Below are 19770 nucleotides of genomic sequence, written 5' to 3' on the forward strand. Positions count from 1 at the left end.
AAGTCATGACACATTTCGCTATCTTCAAATGCGAACCGACTAGATTTCCGCATTCTTAGAGAAATGATAGCAGTTTGTCTATTTTAACCGGTTTTGGGTAAAATAAGACATAACCATAATTATAAATACAAGTAACCGTTTAATATACAGTGTCTAGAGTCTAGAGCCACAAGCGGGTTGCGCGGTCACACAAGGTTTACGACTATGGTAAGAGCTGTAAGCCGTAGGTAACGACGTGCTTCATTACTAAGTAGTTATTATTTACGCCGCCCTTTACATCGGTTTATATCGCTGATACTGTACACTGAGACACGCGAACCTTATAAAAATAGACGAAAAAAATAATTTTATAGCCCGGTTCCTTGGAAGACTTGAATAAGGAATGAGTCTCTCCGTTTATTTAGTACGTTGCAGGAAAGCAAATGAAACTATAAAGTGTATTTATAAATTTGCTATATTTTGAGTGTCTGTTCTATAACACAACGGGATTTAAAAATATTGAGATTACAGTTCAAAATGAGTCTTAATAATTAACAGCATTTTAGGTGCACTGTATTCTAATACTGGTTAAAATTTTGAATTATTGAAAATTTCTAAAGTTACTTACGCTATGATTACATGGTACACTAAAACACGATTTTTATACATAAATATCACAGTCAAATATTATAAAACTACAAATTCTATTACTAAATGAATCTAATATGGCAGTGAAATGCGTAGCTAAGTCTACTTTATAGATATTTATGAAACAACCTCGAGTGTGTTTAGGCTAGGTAAAAAAACGTCATTTATAAAAAAGTAGGTATAGGTTTTAGAAATTGCGTTTAGAAATTTTACTGTAAGGCTAGTCTTAACTGTTGACTAGAACGTAGGTAGGAATTAGGAGTACAAGTAGGTGTTTATTACGTTACTAAGTAGACATTCGTTAAGAGGTACAAACACTACAATTGTTCTACAACACTATTTACCACTTTTTTGTATAACTCAAAAATAATTTTGTGCCTTTTTTTTGAGATTTTATACGAGTTACAACTGAATCGGGGTTCTTATTGCACATCTGGGCGATTTTAAATGTACACTTTTAACTTATGGTGTACCATTGAAAGAGAATTTGAGTTATGCAATAAAGCTTTGTATATAATTATATATTTATTAACAGGCTAAAAACCTACTTAAGGATTACAAAATTCGTATTTTTATAAATTCTACAAGTACAATTTTATTGAAAATATTATAAAGGTTTCAGAAACATTTTTGTACAATTGGATACGTCATGACCTTTTTATTGCTCAATCTTTTACGGGAATTATGTAATTTGAGAATTGAACCTAGTCATTTTAGAAATAAATAAAAATTTTAATACTACGTCAAATAATTATTTATTCTTCGCTTCGCTGTGTTTTCAATTACTTTATTTGTTGTTTTCTGGACTCTGCAAAAATAAAGAAAATTACATTACTATTTAGTTAAACTGATAAGTACCTACCTAACTACTTCTACATGTAATTTATTTGAAACAAATTATTGACAGATACCCTATTTCCTTTTTGTTTCGTAGGATCAAGGAAATAAATATTCCAAACATTTAAAGCGGAAAGCGAACAACGAGATTATCAGAGGCAAGTGGTACAAAATATAGTAAGTGAATAACTAGTTAATCGGCTTTTGATCATTAAGTTGCTTTACTGTCACCAAGGGTTGTCGTAAATATGTTCAATTTACCTCATATGGCGGCGGCGGCAGTATGTCACACAGGTTTATTTGACAGCCCTGCTCCGAGCGCGCCACATTCGAATGTCTGCCTGTCTGAATGGGGATTTTGAAACTGTTCTCCCTCCCTAACCAGTGCCATTGCGGGTAGTCGTATTCTAAATCTGTAGCCGGACACACTTTACTTTTGTCCTGTCTGCTTCTTGATCCAGACCGATTAGTGTTACAAGACGCACAATCATCTTCCAATACATTTACATCATTATGTACATCATGTCTAGGCTCTCTGTAATCTTTTGTTGATCTGCTAGACGTACTATGGCAACAAGTAGAGCACTCCCCGTTGGAATATTGAATACTCCCATTGCACGACCTAACAATGCTATTGTTATGAGATCGTCTTTCTGAACAATTCCTCAGGTCTCCGATGTCGTTATTGTCCTGTGGAAAACGATATTTATGGTTAGTGTAGTTAATATTAATTCTTAGTATTGGATACACATAGCAACAAATCGAGTGTATAATCTTATCTGTGTCAACATGTGAGTTCCCACAATGCTTATCGGTGAATACCTTGAAATTGAGTTCGGTGTAAATAGCGCTGGACGCGTACGGTTCGGGCGGCCCACGTCGCAGTCTGTCCACACTCGACGCGTCTAAGCCCTGAATGGAGTTCTGCGGTAAACAGTATTCCGGCTCCACGTTGAGTATGTTGCTCGATTGTCCTGCTGTGATAGATAATCCGTCGTGATTAAATGTAACTTGAAATCTAGGACACACTTGTTGTAAATGGAAATGATAAATATCTTTGTAGTGCAGTTAAACATAGAAGTTCCGTATAAGGCACATAGAATATTAATCTAAATAATTATACTTACCATGCAAAAGACTTTGATGACAACTGTTAACTTCTAACGTCGGGTCGTTTGAAGGAGCGAACACCGCGCGGTCCCGCAGCCAGATCGTGTCTTTATTCAATAGACACTGTTGAGCCGTGACAATCGATTGACCTACAATTGGGTTCAATGTTTAAATTATTGCTGTTGATATCAACAAGTTAAGCGGCGCCGGATCGGTAAAGCGCTCCCACGATACGGGTATAAACGGAAGAGTAAGTACTTGACTTATCACAACTATTTACTTCTAAGAGTAAGTGGAACTATGAAGTCAAGTTAATAATAAATGATATAAAGCATAGCAAAGTATGTCTATGAATTAATTAGGTACAAGGATCAGCTTACCAGCAGACTTTTTCCTTTGTATTCCGTTGCGTCGCCTGATATAATACACGCTGAATACACCAATCACAATAACAGAAGACAGAATTAGCCCGAGTGCGATGATCCATGTCTCATGGAAGAACGTCGATATATTTGAATCCTTTGGTGGTTCAGTTCTGAAAATAACAAAGAAGTATGTAATCCTTATATGGACAAACTATTTGTTTTCGAACAATTCGCGGACAGCTGAGCATCACTATCGAGTTTTTATGACTCTCGTAAAAGCAACATGAGGATGTGGTTGTAGTTTATGATTAACCTACGCGTAAAACTTAAGCTCTTGACTCATCGTAATATGGTAAAAGCAATTCACAGGGCCCTTCCTGTGAACTTTCGTATGTTACCACTTGATAAACCACTTGAGAACAAACTGGGTAACCGTATTCTTCGTGGCGAGATAAAAAGTAAAACGAATGTTTTTGTTGCCAAGATTGCTTTAACCGACGTGGCCATGTCACGTAATTTTTTTATTTTATTTCAATCGAATATATAGAAATTTTACTTTTAACGGTGTTCTTAACAATACAACAGGGTTCTGATTGCATGCGGTGGTGCTTTTTACGTTCTCTTACCGCTACGCATCATCTGAACTTTGCTTTCTGTCTAAATCACCTATAAAAATGTCTTAACAAACTTGTGTTTCCGATGTAAAAGCACAATAATAATAATGATTGTTCTATAATTATAGATTTGTAGTATATACTTACTGCACGTACTGTCTCTGGGTATGTGTAGGTAGCATGTGCAACTGCGCCGGCGCGCTGAAGGGCCCGTGGCCGCGGCGCGTGACGGCGGCGGCGCGCGCGCTGTACCGCCCGCCCGCGCGTAAGGAGCTGGCCGCAGCCGCGCGCGTTCGCGGGCCTAGGGACATCTGACCTACTATCCGACCTCCGGCTGCCCCGCCGACTCGGATTTCAATCTGTTTCAAAAATGTATATCTCAATAAGTCTATTTACCTGCTATCAACTTCAAGATATCGCGTCTCATTTCTCTCGCTAGCGCCGCGGTGGCGTTACCGTTTCAAAATTGAGTGTCACGGGCGGTTTTAGAAGAAGCCGCCACCACACTGTCAGCGGAAATGCTAATGTTTAGTTTTGCTAGTACTTTATTGGTAACTTGGTAAGTTGAATAAAAATACTTAGAGGATAAAGACATGAGCTGATACAGATATTAACCAGATCCATATATGTACCTATAGATAAATAATCAGTAAAACCCCAATAAGAGGTCAACGAGAGAACTTCCGTCAGATTTAACGTTACCATAAACTTAAGATTGATTATTTTCGATAATTGGTTTATTGGCAATCACTTAATCAAAATGACGAAACGATTGATGTCGGAGAAGGTGCATGATAATTAATGATAATACGTTCAGCAGTATACGCATCAGCGGTGCTTGAGAAGTACCTACTTAGGTACTTTGTACAATACGTATATGTACAAGGTAAGTACAAGTATGTACTTACAATTCTGCATTCAAGTGGGCACATGCTGTAAACATCTATTTATGATGTAAATTTGCTGTTTAATTACGTAAACATGTCCTATTCGGTTAGAAATGCCATAAAAAAGTCGTTATTTCGCTATATCTGGCTTGCATTTAAATTAAATTACCATATCTGTCATAAGCGCTTAAGTCTTCAAAGAACCGCTTTTAAGCTATTAATATACGTGAGATACGATTATTTCGTAACTTCGTTAACCATAATGAGTATTATAATAATGAAGCACTTACTTCCTAAAACGTAAACTTCTAAAATTAACAATCACTCATAAAAACGAAGTATAGTGAAGAATTCTAAAATATAATACTGATATCACATCACCTTCAAGTAAACTATTATGTTCTAAAATTGTACGTAAAAGAAAAAAAAATAACAGAAAAGCAGGGAAGAAAATTTAAAAGAAATTAAAAGTCTACCGTCAAATAAGCTTCCATTTAGTAATCGATTTGATTACAAATTCCCAGTCTAACCCGCTGTCTATTAAATAATTGAAATAAACACAGTGTTTACCAGGTAGCCAGTGAGTTCTCCGTTCCAAGTTGCCGCAGGTGGAGGTTCCCACCGAATCCACGCCGAAGTCGCGTTTATGACCCCCGCCGTCACCGCCTGAGGAGCTGCCGATGGCACTAAAACGGTAATTACCGGTAAATTACCAACTTTAATGAAACGTAGAATAAATTTATCTTTGTATCAGCGTTAAATCCATCATTGGAAAGTTGATGTAATTGTAAAACGTAGTGTTAAAATTTTACAACACAGCTACACAGTGCAACACAGTGGGTAAATAAACGACGATTATGTCCAATGACAGTAGTTATAGCCAAGTACGTTATAGTTAATACATAACCTGAGATAGCAGGACAATGCATAACAAAGGCGACAGAACGTGGTGCGGCTTATTTCAGTTATATAATGCTTGGCAAATATTATAATCGCGATCGTTTACTTAATTTTTTTTGCCCAATTAGTTCGTCTGTGAGATTGATTATAAAATAAGCTTTTATTTAACCAAAACTGAAGTTACCTTCTTCATCCGTGTATCCAGGCATTATATTCGAAGGTTTTCCCAATAAATTCTTATAGAATGGCAACAAGAACACATCATACTGCGTATATGGTAAGAGCCCAGACAATATGTAGCTTGATGATCCGCTGTTATCAACGTCTGTTAAAGTTCCATTTGAGCATATCATGGACTGTGCGTATGATGTGTTTAACACTATGGCTTCATCATCAGTAGCGTTACGCCAATTTAAAGAAGTACTATTATACCAAATCTTAACGCCCTCTAAATACTCGTTGTAGTCGGTCAACACCTGAAAAATGAAGACAAATCAGTATCGACACTGCCTTGCCTTGAAAATGAAGTAGCCTGGTTTATTTAGTTAACAAAGCTGACTTGACATTTAGGCCGTACTAGTTTCACAATCTGTAAACAAGTAATTAAAACGAGTTAGCAAAGACCATGCAATTAAATCTTCATGAATGTTATTCATACTTACGTCCCAAACGACTTTAAGTGAACTAGAAGATAGCGTTTCTAATCTTTTTAACACCAAAATATTCTGTTGCAGAAATTTCCTCGCTTCAACTAATTCATATTGCGTCATATGAGTGCCTCGACGAAAATTATCCTTCATATGATGTTCTTCGGATTTTAATTCGTTATGTCCTTTTCTAAGTACGTTGAGATAAGCTTCCTGCATAGTGCTACCAGCAGAATTGACAGCTGTGCAAATAACTCTGCCACTGTGTTCAACCTTTGCTCCATCCAAGTATAACAAACTGGAATTACTTTTCATGCATTCAGGAAATAATAATGAATCTTGGTTTCCTTCTAATATCCAAAACGTGGTTGGCGTCGGCAAGCCTTTAGCTTCGCAGGGAATGGAGACCACATCGCCTTCCCATGCGGTGAGATTGGACGGTATCTGTGTGAAGTGGGGTAGCGCTAAAACAGACGGCCGGATTAAAATAGCTCTGGACATTTAATGATGCAATAAAATTTTAAATAGACAAGTCGAGACGTATAAGTGCACACACGGTTGATCACGGAAGTGAGTGGTGTCCTAAATACTTGCAAATAAAGCTGCATTCAAATTATATACTAAAGTTTTTACGACATACAGGTAATAGTTCGTAAATCTATCAAAGTAAATAGGTAGTTACTTGACATCCTAGTGACTATGAAAGTGTACTGTGTAAGTTGCTGAGGTGGATTCCATTTGCGATAAGTGATAAGATATCTTTTTTTTATATTGAATATTGATACTAATTTCCGACACCCTAGCTTAGAGTATAATGCTTACTGTAAACGGTTAGGGTGGCACTAGCGATGCTGGAACCAGCATGGCTGTCTGCTCGGCACGAGTAAGTGCCCATGTCTGTTGCCGACACGTGTTCCAGACGCAACATCCCGCGCGTTACCGTCGCATGAGCGGGTAGCACGCCGTCTTCCTTCACCCATGATATTTTAACATTCGAGTCGAAGCTCTGTGGAGAAACATTACGATTAAATTGAAGCAATTTTTATATTTAAATTCAGTATTTAATCATTTCCATACTCAAGGTCAAAGCGTTAATCGAAAACTAAGCAAAGAAACGACGATAAAGTTGAATATTCAAATGATATGAATAGAAATAACGATTAACATACTTTACCTGGCAAGTAAATTCGACAGTCTGCCCAATAAGAGCGGTAATATTACTAGGTTTAACGACGAAATGAGGTCTCCTTAAAACTATTAATGCTGCATGTCTGGATTGCCTCTCGCCGGCTATGTTGGACGCCACACATCTGTATAGTCCGCTGTCGGTTGGCAGGGTTTCTAATATTTTTAAACTACCACTTTCGGTTACTGTCACCCTAAAACAAATGATAAAAGATAATGTACTACACATACACCTACCTATTCAACTTATATAAATCCTTCTTGCTAAAGTAGGGTTATAAATTGTTATAATTTACGTAAATAGGCTGTACTAAACTTTTAAAACCATAAAGCCGCATTATAATTGCAATTATTAAGTAGCATTTAATAGTTATGTATTTTAATACCTTCCGTTGACTTCCACGTCATATAAATTCCCATCTTTCAGCCAATGCACAGACGGCTCTGGAACTCCTTTAGGGGGAGAACATTCCAAGACCGCTGGCTCGCCGGCTGCTACGTGCACGTCTCTAGGTTCCACCCGAAAGTCGTCACGAATCACTGAAAAAAATACCTTTTAGAATCCTACCTAATTAAAAAACTTCCTACATTCAATGCCAAGCTTTAAAAGGGGAGCGCTAAGGTTGAACTTACCAGCAACATTGAGAGAAGCATTGCGACTGACAGCCTCGCCTGCCAGGTTCCGTGCCACGCACCAATACACTCCCTCATCGCTTTCCTTCTTGCCTCGATTTACTCTAAGAAGGAAATATATCTGACCTGTGTAATTTGTTCAGTAAAAAATACTACCTCTAAAAATGAAACTAAGTCTAAAATAAATAAATTGTACAAGTATTTGTTCAGGGAGGGGACTAGTAAGGGGAGTTTTTGTCGAAAGGTAAATTATTTGCACGTTCCCTAATTGTATTGACCCAGACCAAACAGATGCGTATTAATTTACAGAGTTTACTTAGTTCAACGCAACCGTCAAAGGTCCCTTCCACTAACTAGTGAGTATTTGGTTTAAAATAGAACAATTTACCAAAAAAACATTGACATCACATGAACTGCTTGCAAGAAATTATGTTTCACATCTCATTGGAAGCACTTTGAGATAGGTTCACACACAACTATTTTCAACACAATTACTACATTGCCAGTAAAGTCTATAGAAAAAGGTCACTTTTTACAAGACGCATTGTAAATAACTGAAGATTCGGACACCTACCTTAGGAACAGCAGTCCGTCTTCCAACAGCACTCTATGGCCGTCTTCAGCCGGCGGCAGGGGGTGCCATCCTTGAACCATTGCACTACAGGTTTGGGCCGACCTTCCACCACACATCGCAGAGTAGCGGGCTCGCTGCGGCCCGAGACAGTGTTCGACGGGTGTTCTTTGATGCGCGGTGCACGGTTTTGAGCTAGAAAGAGAGGAAAAACTAGGTTAAATACATTTTGTATTCAAAATTAGAAAAATATACTTATTAGAAAAATATACGCCCACGAAATTTCAAAGAGACCTGACTTGTCTTATTCCCATATTATTGCTCTAAAACCGCGGCCTTTTCGAAAGCTTTACAGTTTTAAAATCAAGAGAATATTGGTAGCTCATAATAGTTTTATTCAAAGGCTAGCTAGCATATGAATGAAACAGAAAAAAAACGTTCGAACGCAAAATGGATTTAAGTAAGTAGGTAGAATCATTTAAAAGTGAAAAGGTTTTTAAAAATTTCGTGTTTTTTATAAATTTATAATTCCCAAAAGCACACTACGTATACGTATACTTCTTAAAGAAAAAGTTACGACCCCATCATATTTTTAAATTTTATACAATGAGGTAGAAAGCTCATTAAAATTTTGCATTGTATGTAAAGCAGAAAAACGCCCCAAAACCAATATAAAACATGTAAGGTGCATTAGGGTAATTTCAAAAGTGATATACCTTCGAAAGTCGCATAAAATCGCCATTATTTCCATCATATTTGTTTCATCATCATAGATTCCCCCTTCGAAATTACCCGAGCTTTTCTGTCATTCGGAATTACCCTAATGCACCTTTATTATATATATTTCGGTTGAATAATGTAGGTAACATTATTCAACCGAAATCAAAAGATCAAGATTCGAATAAAGCTGAGGAAAAAGTAGTGTAACATGTTCGGATTTAGTTTTTACATCGTGATACAGTTAAGTTGGAACACAAAAAGCCTACGCATAAACCTAACTCTTCATTTCGTAGATGTTATCTTTCGGATGACGCTCATGTTTTCGGAGATGACCCTATTGTTCGAACATTATGGCGTTCGTTCGAAAGGTCACTAAAACTCGACAACGTGGATTCCAATAAGTGATATTCTCAGAAACATTCCTTGTCTAAATGCAAGACGGCTGCTTGTAACATTTAGTTGTGTAGTTTATGTTTGGTTAGCCTTATAAACACATTTATCAAATAATACTCGTATGTCATAAAAAGCTACTCCAAGGTGAATTCCGTCTACCTAAGTTAATTCTGCATCACGGTGTTTGGGTATTTTCGCGAAAAAGATTCAAAAACTTTTTTTCGAAAATAGGTAAATTTCAATGTTTTTCCTACTCAGAATCACGAGCCCTTTCGATCCTACTAGGTGTAAAAAAGCATCCCAAATTTAATTTTTCCACTTCGTTACCATTTTTCAAACATTTTGTAGAGCGGTTACAAAGTGGAAAGTATGCAAAATAATAAAAAACTTTGGGGCCTTTTTTTTGTCTCGTGTTTTTTGTCCTAGATAGAAAGGGCTCGTGATTCTGAGTAGGAAAAATATAAAATTTACCTACCTTAGAAAAAATATTTTTGGAGACTGTTCTCGCGAAAATGCCCGTTTGTTGTACAGTAAACGGCCATAAAGAAGCACATCGGTTATTCGTCTTCGTAGAGCGTTGTCTCTTTCTTGCTTATGTGACGTTAATTGTCCCTTTCCAAAGACCGATATTATGCATTATTTATTCAGCTTGTAAGGAACCTTTGTTGCTCATAAACGACGGCCTTGAATCAGTCTCCAAGTTTGTGTAACTCGGCAGTACACTGTCGTGTCAGGGAGGTGCAGACGATGACGTCGAGAGCAGAATTAAGAAGGCAAAAGCTGCATTTGCTCAACTCAAGCCTGTTTGGGATTCAAACGTGCTTACTCGCCGCGTGAAAATCTCCCTCTTCGAATCTATTGTCAAGACCGTGCTTCTCTTCGGCTGTGAGACATGGAGAGTGACAAAGGGGCTGACGCACAAACTACAAGTGCTTGTCAATAAGTCCCTCCGGTCGATCCTCCGTATCTTCTGGCCGAAAACTATAAGAAATGAGGATCTGTGGAGTATGTGCCGACAACCTCCGATCGCCCAGGAAGTGGCTCTGCGGAAATGGAGATGGATCGGTCATACCCTTCGAAGAGGAGCTACCAACAGCGCCAGTATCGCGTTTGAGTGGCGGCCTCAAGGAGGAAAGCGGGCCCGCAAACGCCCCGTACTCACATGGAGGCGGAGCGTTGAGAACGAGCTGAGGGAATATGGACTGAGTTGGAACAAGGCCAAGGCGATGGCTCAAGATAGAAAGGCGTGGAAGGATCTTGTGGAGGCCCTATGCACCTATGGGGTGCCTTAGGACATACAACAACAACAACAACAACAACAACAACAACAACAACAACAACAACAACAACAACAACAACTGTACAACACATGGAAGTAGGTATTATCATAAAATTTGTGCACTACAGATTTCTGTAAAATTATAACGGTTGAAATAATACTTCTACTCTCTGTTCTATCAAACACGTGCCGAAACGGACTCTATCACACCTATGCTATCATTGTTAGCCTGTTAGGCAAATATATACAGTAATGATAAGAGAATATATTGGCGTGTGTTTATTCCAACAAACATAACCTGCCTAAGAACGATTATTTATTTTATATACGTATGTACTGTCATCGGCAAAATTACCGTACTAAAAGAAGCCTGCTATAAATATCTGACACGTTCTTACGACTCTAGAAATAAGATTATGTCCAATGTTCTTTGCGTCCCTTTTGGTGCGATATTATTGCCGGTAACTGTACTTCTCGCAATAAACATTCGGTACTAAATCAGTAATTTGTTAAGCACTTATATTTTTGCTTACGTAAATTGCACTAAGCTACAAAATATAGATCTATATCTTCAAAACCTCCCACAGATAAACAAAAAAAGTCTTGTAGGTACCTCTTGCCTTAGCCGCTTTGACGCCCCGTTTAGATTAAGCCCAGATAACGCCAGGTGTATTGTAATAACTTGTGATTTATTTTTTCTGACCCTCGAAGCGCGGTAGTTCCTTTATTAATACTTGTCAGTGTCACTGATAACCCTTACAATGCTGCTATCTTGACGTGTTTGTCTTTTTATATTATATACGAGGGTAGGCGTGATTGTGAAGCTTTATTTAGGAATATAAATAATAAATATGAGAATTATTCCATTTTCAAACCAGTCTCTACACTCGTGGTGTAATTTTAAAATCGAGTTAAATACTTTCAGTGCGATTATAACTTTGCCTGTTTGTAAAGTCAACTATATATTAAAAACTTTATCCCTATGTTCGTTGGCGAGGTTATACCCTAACTGGGAAAATAAATGGAACCGAATATTCGATATGTTACCAATTTTATGATATATTTTTTATATATTTCATTTTTTCGTAAAGAGCACTAAAAACTTGACCAAAAATACCTGACGCTCGTAAAATTTTTTAGTTCCCTAAGTTTGACACTATGACATGGTCTAATGGCTTAGTTCTAATAGAATAAAATCTTATAACCTATGTGGTTCGACACAAAATGGCAAAAAATGTTATTTCGACAAAAAATTAATAGCTTTACAACATTCTTCCTCGCAAATGGCAGCAAATTATTTTACAACACTTAATAAATCCTATACGAACATTTAAAAAAGAGTTCGTAAAGAACGTCCACACGTGTCTTTGACGCTCGATTTGTTAAAATGACGCCGATCTCCTTATCGGGGAAACATGTGTTGATGATATATTAAAAAAAAATAAACAGGAAAGTTTACTTTAGGATGTAAAAACGCCGTATTCCAGGCACTCATAATGTAAGTATTTTGGAATACACTGTATATAAAATAAACTATTTCAAAACTTGCTCAAAATATTCTTTCATACCGCTTAGTTAAGATATGTAGTACTACACTATTGAAGAAAAATAAGGAACCTACCAAATACATTATTTTATATATAGAAAATTGTTAAACATACAAGCAGGAATTGAAACCAAAAATGTTTTGATACCCCTCTAACTGCTATGTAGATGTTGATGTCATCGAGCCTCCCTTTTCAAATAAGACTTGTATAGCTGACAGATTCAGATAGAGATGTGGTATTATGATTATGACAAACCTATTGTAGCCACTATTTACATTTGTATAGAAGTATGTGGATTAATTAAAAAAAAAACATATTTAGGTATACTTAACACTACAGCCTTCATAAAAATATCTACTTACATGAATGCGATAGCTGCCGAGTTCAAGATTTTTTGAAACCGGTTAATAACAAAGTTTATTTGGAAGTGCGCTATATGGTTTTTATTTATTTAAGGAGTAACAGGCTGGTCTGACATTAAGGTGAAGCCCCGATGTACATATTTGGTCACTGGGTATTTTTGACCCTCCTTATAAAGCCAAGACTTCACCAATATTTGATAAGACTGACAAGTTAAGTGGAGGTCAATGCACTTTAAACTCGCGCTAAATTGATTTCGATGATTTAAGTATGACTTAATATAAGTATGTACTTTTATAAGTTTTAAACAATTATTATAAGAAATTTATTTTTAACAAGCAGAAACGTCTGCTAACGATTCTAAACATTTTTATATTAAAGGAAAAAATGGAAAAATTTACGCTTCCGGCGGGACTTGAACCCGCATCATTTGCAATCCGTGCAAGGCTCTTAACCAATTGAGCTACGGAAGCCGCGCCGGACATCGCAAATCTTTCCATGCCTTTCCTATGTACACACGTCTGTGTGTATGTACACATGATAAATTTAGTATGGGTTAGCACATTGTTACTGGTGAATTCTCAATATAACTTGACACTCCAGTGCCGTACAAGATGTAATAATCTATCGGTAGATGGCGCTAGACGTCACCCCAAGACGTGTGTACATAGGAAAGGCATGGAAAGATTTGCGATGTCCGGCGCGGCTTCCGTAGCTCAATTGGTTAAGAGCCTTGCACGGATTGCAAATGATGCGGGTTCAAGTCCCGCCGGAAGCGTAAATTTTTCCATTTTTTCCTTTAATATAAAAATAATTATTATAAGGTATCCTTTTTAACCTCCGGCGCAAAATCGACAGGGTGTTTTAATGTTGACGTGTCTGTCTGCCTGTGTGTGTGTGTTTGTCTGTGGCATCGTAAATTTTGAACGAATGAACCGATTTAGATTTAGTTTTCTTTTATGTTTGATATTAATATTCATGTTGTAAGAGATTCCTCTCATATTATAAAAAAATGTTGTTGATAGGTAACGTAACGCCCTCCGTCTATGTTTCAGCTACCAGTCATAGAAGTAAGTACATACTGTACGCTTGGAATCAATTTAAATTTCAATCTGGTATGCAGATAGGCATTTAGGCAGCACAATACAAATTAAGTGAAAGGTGTTAAGTAAAAAGGTAATCCAAATAACAGAAAAACAAACACTAAGTGATTGTCAGAAATCTACTATTTGAATGGTCCTATTATAAATTATAAAAGCAACGAATGTAAACTAGAAAGTTATGTTTTTAAACTTCAGATTTTAATGAAAACGATACGTCAAGATTAACGTCACTTCTTCGTATTTCAGTGAAATCGCTAAACAAAAAAAAATTAACTTACCTCTATACATTCATGCGTGGCGATTATAATTATGTATGTTTCATTGTCTACTTTAGAGGTCGTTCAATTTCAATATTGTGTTTTTTTTTGTATAAGCTACATATTTGTAAGTATGAATTTAAACTATTTAACCAATACTACGCTTTTCATTTGGATTTCGACCGCAGTAGCCGTTTCAGTTTGACCAATTTAACGCAAGCGTAAACACTAATTAAAACGAACGTTAAATAATAAAAAAGCACCATTGTGTTGTTAACGCACACTACGAAACTACATTTTGTTAATTGGTTCCATGGTACTTTAATTATGAACCGAATGTGGCAACTGTCTAATGGAAACAACCTAAACGACGTCCATATTGGATATACCTATTTCCATTTGTATGCATGAAAACGGATTAGTTTTTGCAAGTTTTTTTAGTACATCAAATTGACAATCATTTTTAATTACAGGATAAAAAAAATCTGATGTGGAAAAAATGTCTTAGGGGTAACTAGCATCAGATGGCTTTGATTTGGTCGTCGTAGTTTTAACCCATGACAATATTGCTTTTACCTAAGTTTTTTTTTGTTTATGCAAGAGACAGTCATATAAAAACAACAATGTGATAATTGATAATTGATAATACCTGACCTTGAATGCCCTAAATTAAATTACACCAAATTAATCATAATATTATTTAATTTTGTTCTGAAGTGTAAAATAGCTTAGGAGCGGTTAGCGGGTTCTAAGTAAAGGTTCACCTAGACATACTTATGTGGAAACGGGTAAACAGGAATGCAATCAATTTTACATAAGTTCGCACAATGTTGTAGTTATACTACTATGCAAGTATGCACAAGTTATAACTGTTATAAGTTATAAAAAAAAACTTACAAGCATCGTTCACATTTTAGACTCTTCTTCTTTTGATTTTGTCTCTGTTTGACTTTAACACCAAAGTTAATTAAATTTTAGGGTATGTTGTGTTAAATAGGGTACCAATACATCTTAGTATCATTACTCATCGATTCTACTTCATTTCTAAAAACAGTAACTAAGAAACTCCTGACAAATACTTATTCATAATCTATCAAGCCGATAAAATTCCGACGTATTGGTGTGATAGAAAAGGACAAACGAACTTTATCGGCTTGAAAGTACAAATTATATATAGAAAACGAATTATAACATTGAATTTTAAAGAACAAATCGAATCAAGAAAACAATTGTTAATTATGTCATATCCATATCCCATCAAAAACATAAATGTGAAATGAGAGCCAAGTTCATTAATATGACATACCTATGCCTTGGTTGTTCACTTCAACGAATAGAAAAAAGAAGTGATATCTAAATGGGTGCCAAGTTCCTGAAATGTATTTATAACAACATAAAATACTTTTATTATGGGACCAATGCTGAAATCGCGAAAAAAAAAAAAGTGAGCGGTATCATGACAGTCGAAATGTATGAAACAGCCAAATGTTTTGTGCTATTTCTGCATTGGTCCCATAATAAAAGTATTTTATGTTGTTATAAAATACATTTCAGGACCGACCATTGAACTTGGCACCCATTTAGATATCACTTATTTTTTCGTTGAAGTGAACAACCAAGGCATAGGTATGTCATATTATTGAACTTGGCTCTCATTTCACATTTATGTTTTTGATGGGATATCATTATTTTTTGAAGGTATTTAAAGGCTACGACTACTAGCGCCATCTAGTAAGCCCCGGTAGAACTAAAAATGTTTTACTAAACACTTTTCGAAAATTATAAAAATTTACTAATTTCTGATTTATTTCTGTGTATTCACCTAATTACCTACCTCCATGCCAAATTTGAACTTTCTAGGTCATCTGGAACTGGGTTAAAATTTATGTCTATAGGTATAGACATGTCTGTGTTAGACATGTATATGATAAAAATTTCGATTTTTGGACGTTATTATCAAAGCAACCGTTTGTGATGTTTTTGAAATTTGGAGCACATATGTATTTCACAAGTCTCAATATATGAGCCAAATTTGACACGTTTATGTAAAATAGTTTTTAAATTATGAGGGGGTCAAAAGTGGCTCCAAATGGTTCGTGTAATGCTGCCGCGTGTCTAGATGCTGGACTTATAAAGACCGAAATATAGTAGTACTGAGACATAATAGAATTTTCATTCGAGTCTAATAAATATTTCTGTTTCAATATGATATGAAATTAGAAGTTCTAATAGTAATAACCAGCTCACCAATCTCACCATAGACAATTAGACATATATTATAACCGTGGTCAAAATATACTTCATGTGGATCACTTAATATTATTTGACGCTCCCGAGTGACTACAAAAATCCTCTCTTGGGCTCCCGGACTACACGGGATCCTAGTTAATTTCGAAACCTTAAAAACGTTACGGCCATTAATGTGCCTAACCTTTGTGTTAAACAGCATAAAATATACAATGTTAATTTCAAAGTTATAGCCTAAACTGATCCTACGTGCAGAAATTTATAGCAGTATCATAGACTACACAAAGCAAGTGTAATCGGATGGCCTGACAACATTATATTCAATGTTTATTTTTTGCGTAATTCAGATATGTAACTAGAACAACAATGAGACATTCAATAAATTGGTGTTCAGTAATTAACCCTGAAAATAAATTGTGAGTCGTATACCTTTTATTACTTATAGGGTCTCTTTATTTGCAGATAATGATAAACCCTGATATGCAAAATATTCTTACTGCATTTCGGTTTCAACAAAAAGGGTACCGACTCACTCCGTCGGCTCTAACATAAACGAAGCGCTTTCTTGAAACTTTACTCCATAAACTACCAACTCTTTGTTTCTCGAGCTCGACCTAAGCAAACTTTTAAATGTAAACCCATATTTCTCGGCGTCACTGAAACAATAACTCAAAATCCAAAAAGTTTATTTACCATTAGTTCCGTTCAGTCCAATCAAAAGCAAATGCACGAGTACAAAGAACACGAATTGGTTTCTTCCATTTATAGTGTTATCGCACTCATTAGCACCAACATCCACCATACTGCCACTGAATTACACTTAATTTTCATACCATCGATTTTTACATGTTTATTATTTCACTGGTAACACTGATATCACTTGCATACTCGTAGATGCTATATTAATAGTTACTTTTTATTCCAATAGGATTCCAATTTCAAATTCGAAAAGTTCGGTAAACAGACGCGGCATCGCGTTCGAACGCGGCGAACAGTCGTTGACGCGACCAGCCAGTTACAAGTCTTGCGCCGTACTATCGGCCCGGCCTCCCTCCCTAGTTCGGCCATCCCATCTCTGTTTACTCTCTCCTAAATGGGGGGATACAAAAGCGCCAGCCGATGGTCTTTCTGAACTAATTCCACTCATCAGAAGGAAAATTAATTCATTAGTTAGCACTAGAGGGAGAGGGATTTCAGAACCAGTATTATTAGCTATGTGCTGAATCTGACTGCTGAGATAGGGTCATGAATGTCATGACATAATTATCCTTACGGCAACTTTCTTGAATTAGCTTGATTGCAGTACCTCAATTAAAATTATTTTATATTAGTTTATGACGGAAAATAGAAACACAGTTTGTTGTGCTCGGAGCAAAAAAAAACAGTAGGTATGATGATTATGAATGATTTCCTACAGAAATGATCTTCTTGTCCCAATATCGACCTACACCAAACCAAATTACCTCAAGTCTTTTAAAAATTTCGAATAAAATATTACGTAGACATTAATTCAATTTAAGTTTATTTTAAATAGATGAAATAATATAGGTTACCGCGAGACTATTTCGTATGATTTGCATTTCGGCACCAGTGGAATGCATTTGCGGTACAATAAAAATGTATATCATATTCATATCCTACAAAAGGATTAGATCGAATATGATAATAAGCGGAGTGTTTTGTATACCACAAATTAATTCTAAACGCTACGTCAAAATTCTATTCATCGTGATTAGAAAACAGCATCAAAAAAAGTAACCCTTAAATTCAAAAGAGATTCAGAAAAAGGAAATGAAATAAAATAGGGCTTATTCGAGGCATTTGTCGAGTTAGCGCATGCACACCGGGCGGGCGCCGACAAAGGAGAAATAACGAATAAAAAACGTTCTAATTTCAAACCGGTCACCCCTCCGGCGCACGCGCATCCCCAGTTATGCTTTATGCTGAGAGGTCATTCGCAGCTTGCACAATAGCGCACGAGGGGAAACTAGCAACGGGATATGTGATTTTGGTTCGAAATTTGCGAGGCGATCTTATGAGCCGCATCACTATCATCTTCAACATATAATATTCCTTAACATATGCAGAAAAATTTTTTTTCTACATTAATTCCTTTATTGGGGAGTATTAGTATTTGTAAGAAAAATCTTCCCTAATAAGAAGTTATTGTAACAATAACACACTTCTGTAAAAGAAGTAAACATCCGGATCTGAAAATAAAGTAAAATATAACATAACTATTTTAGCTATGGTTTAGTTTTATAGTAATGTTAGTTTTAATAGAGTAGCATTATTTTAATTAACTGATGTCTTTTGAATAAAGTTTTCTTTTAGCTATACATCAAACATTATGACTGATATTATGAATGATAAAACAAACTTAAGATTAGATAAAGATGGTTAAATTGGAATGATATAGTTACAACAATTGACTTCTATTTACTAATTTATCTACTTTACCTTGACCCAAAAAAATATAAATATAGAAAAAAACCTAAGACGATAAATATTAAAAATGCAAAAGCACTAAAACGGTGTAAACGCATCACAATAACGGAGACCCAAATTATGATACTAAATATGCTAATAAAAGACCTCCGGTATTAAGTTGGAACTTAAAAGCTCGACAGCATTCCTCGGCTTAATTTACACAATCTTATCAAAATCCGTTGATTGCTCCCTAGCGAGGCAAATTACTTTAAGACATAAAATTTCCGAATGTGACGGAGTTATTGGGACATTCGATTTACATTTTGAAAGGACTCAAAGTCAGTCCGTCGAGATTAAAAGATAATGGCGTCAAGTCGTATCGAAATAAAGGGAATGACAAGGCTAATGGAACGGTCCTCGCTGCAGCGTTTCTCTTTAATTAACCGTATCTGTTAATTGCCAGACTGGTCACTGATCAGAACCCGTAGTATGAATATTACGTAGCCTTAATTGTACATTAGTATGCTAATAATAGAATTAGCGTGAGCAATCATGATTTCGAAGTAATTTTATAATGTGAATTTCAATATTGTTGAATGACATTTTTTCTTAAATCGATCAAAACACTATAATCAGATAAAAATGGAGCCAATAGATACTATACTTATCCACTGAGCAAAATGTTTGCTTGCTTTCTGACCAGAAAAACCTATAATATTATAGGCCATTTGATAAATTATTTTATGGAAGTGGTGCGCGCACTCCACGACCCCAAAGTTTCAATCCCAAATATCACAAAATAGTAAGTACCCAGGGTCCCAACTTTCGTACCCAGGAATATAGGATTTAGCCAGGGTATCTACGCAGGCATATTTGAAAATAAGCTTATTTTATATTCTTCAAGATACAAAATAGAAATCGTTATTCTACGGCGTCAAATGACATCTGAATTGATAGGGAATAGAAATTTATCCTGTCTCCGACTAAAATGATTATGCGACAATGTAAATGCCAAATCGTTACACAAATAGCTTACATTTTATTCGAATTGTAGTATT

At 36.0% G+C, this 19770-nt stretch overlaps 1 protein-coding gene across 1 annotated transcript; it reads right to left on the reverse strand.

Annotated features, from left to right (window-relative positions):
* Positions 1-436: 436 nt before the first annotated feature.
* LOC125242229 (protogenin-like) lies at positions 437-17295 on the reverse strand. The gene is given in 16 exon segments (XM_048150962.1): positions 437-1435; positions 1726-2154; positions 2287-2441; positions 2592-2723; positions 2955-3109; positions 3701-3912; positions 5011-5126; positions 5525-5816; positions 6003-6451; positions 6810-6993; positions 7162-7366; positions 7559-7712; positions 7806-7909; positions 8380-8443; positions 8446-8571; positions 16976-17295. Coding segments are annotated over 16 exon segments (2907 nt in total). The 5' UTR covers positions 17085-17295; the 3' UTR covers positions 437-1414.
* Positions 17296-19770: the final 2475 nt, after the last annotated feature.

This window comes from Leguminivora glycinivorella, chromosome 2, assembly GCF_023078275.1.
Source record: "Leguminivora glycinivorella isolate SPB_JAAS2020 chromosome 2, LegGlyc_1.1, whole genome shotgun sequence".
In the NCBI taxonomy this organism is placed as follows: domain Eukaryota; kingdom Metazoa; phylum Arthropoda; class Insecta; order Lepidoptera; family Tortricidae; genus Leguminivora; species Leguminivora glycinivorella.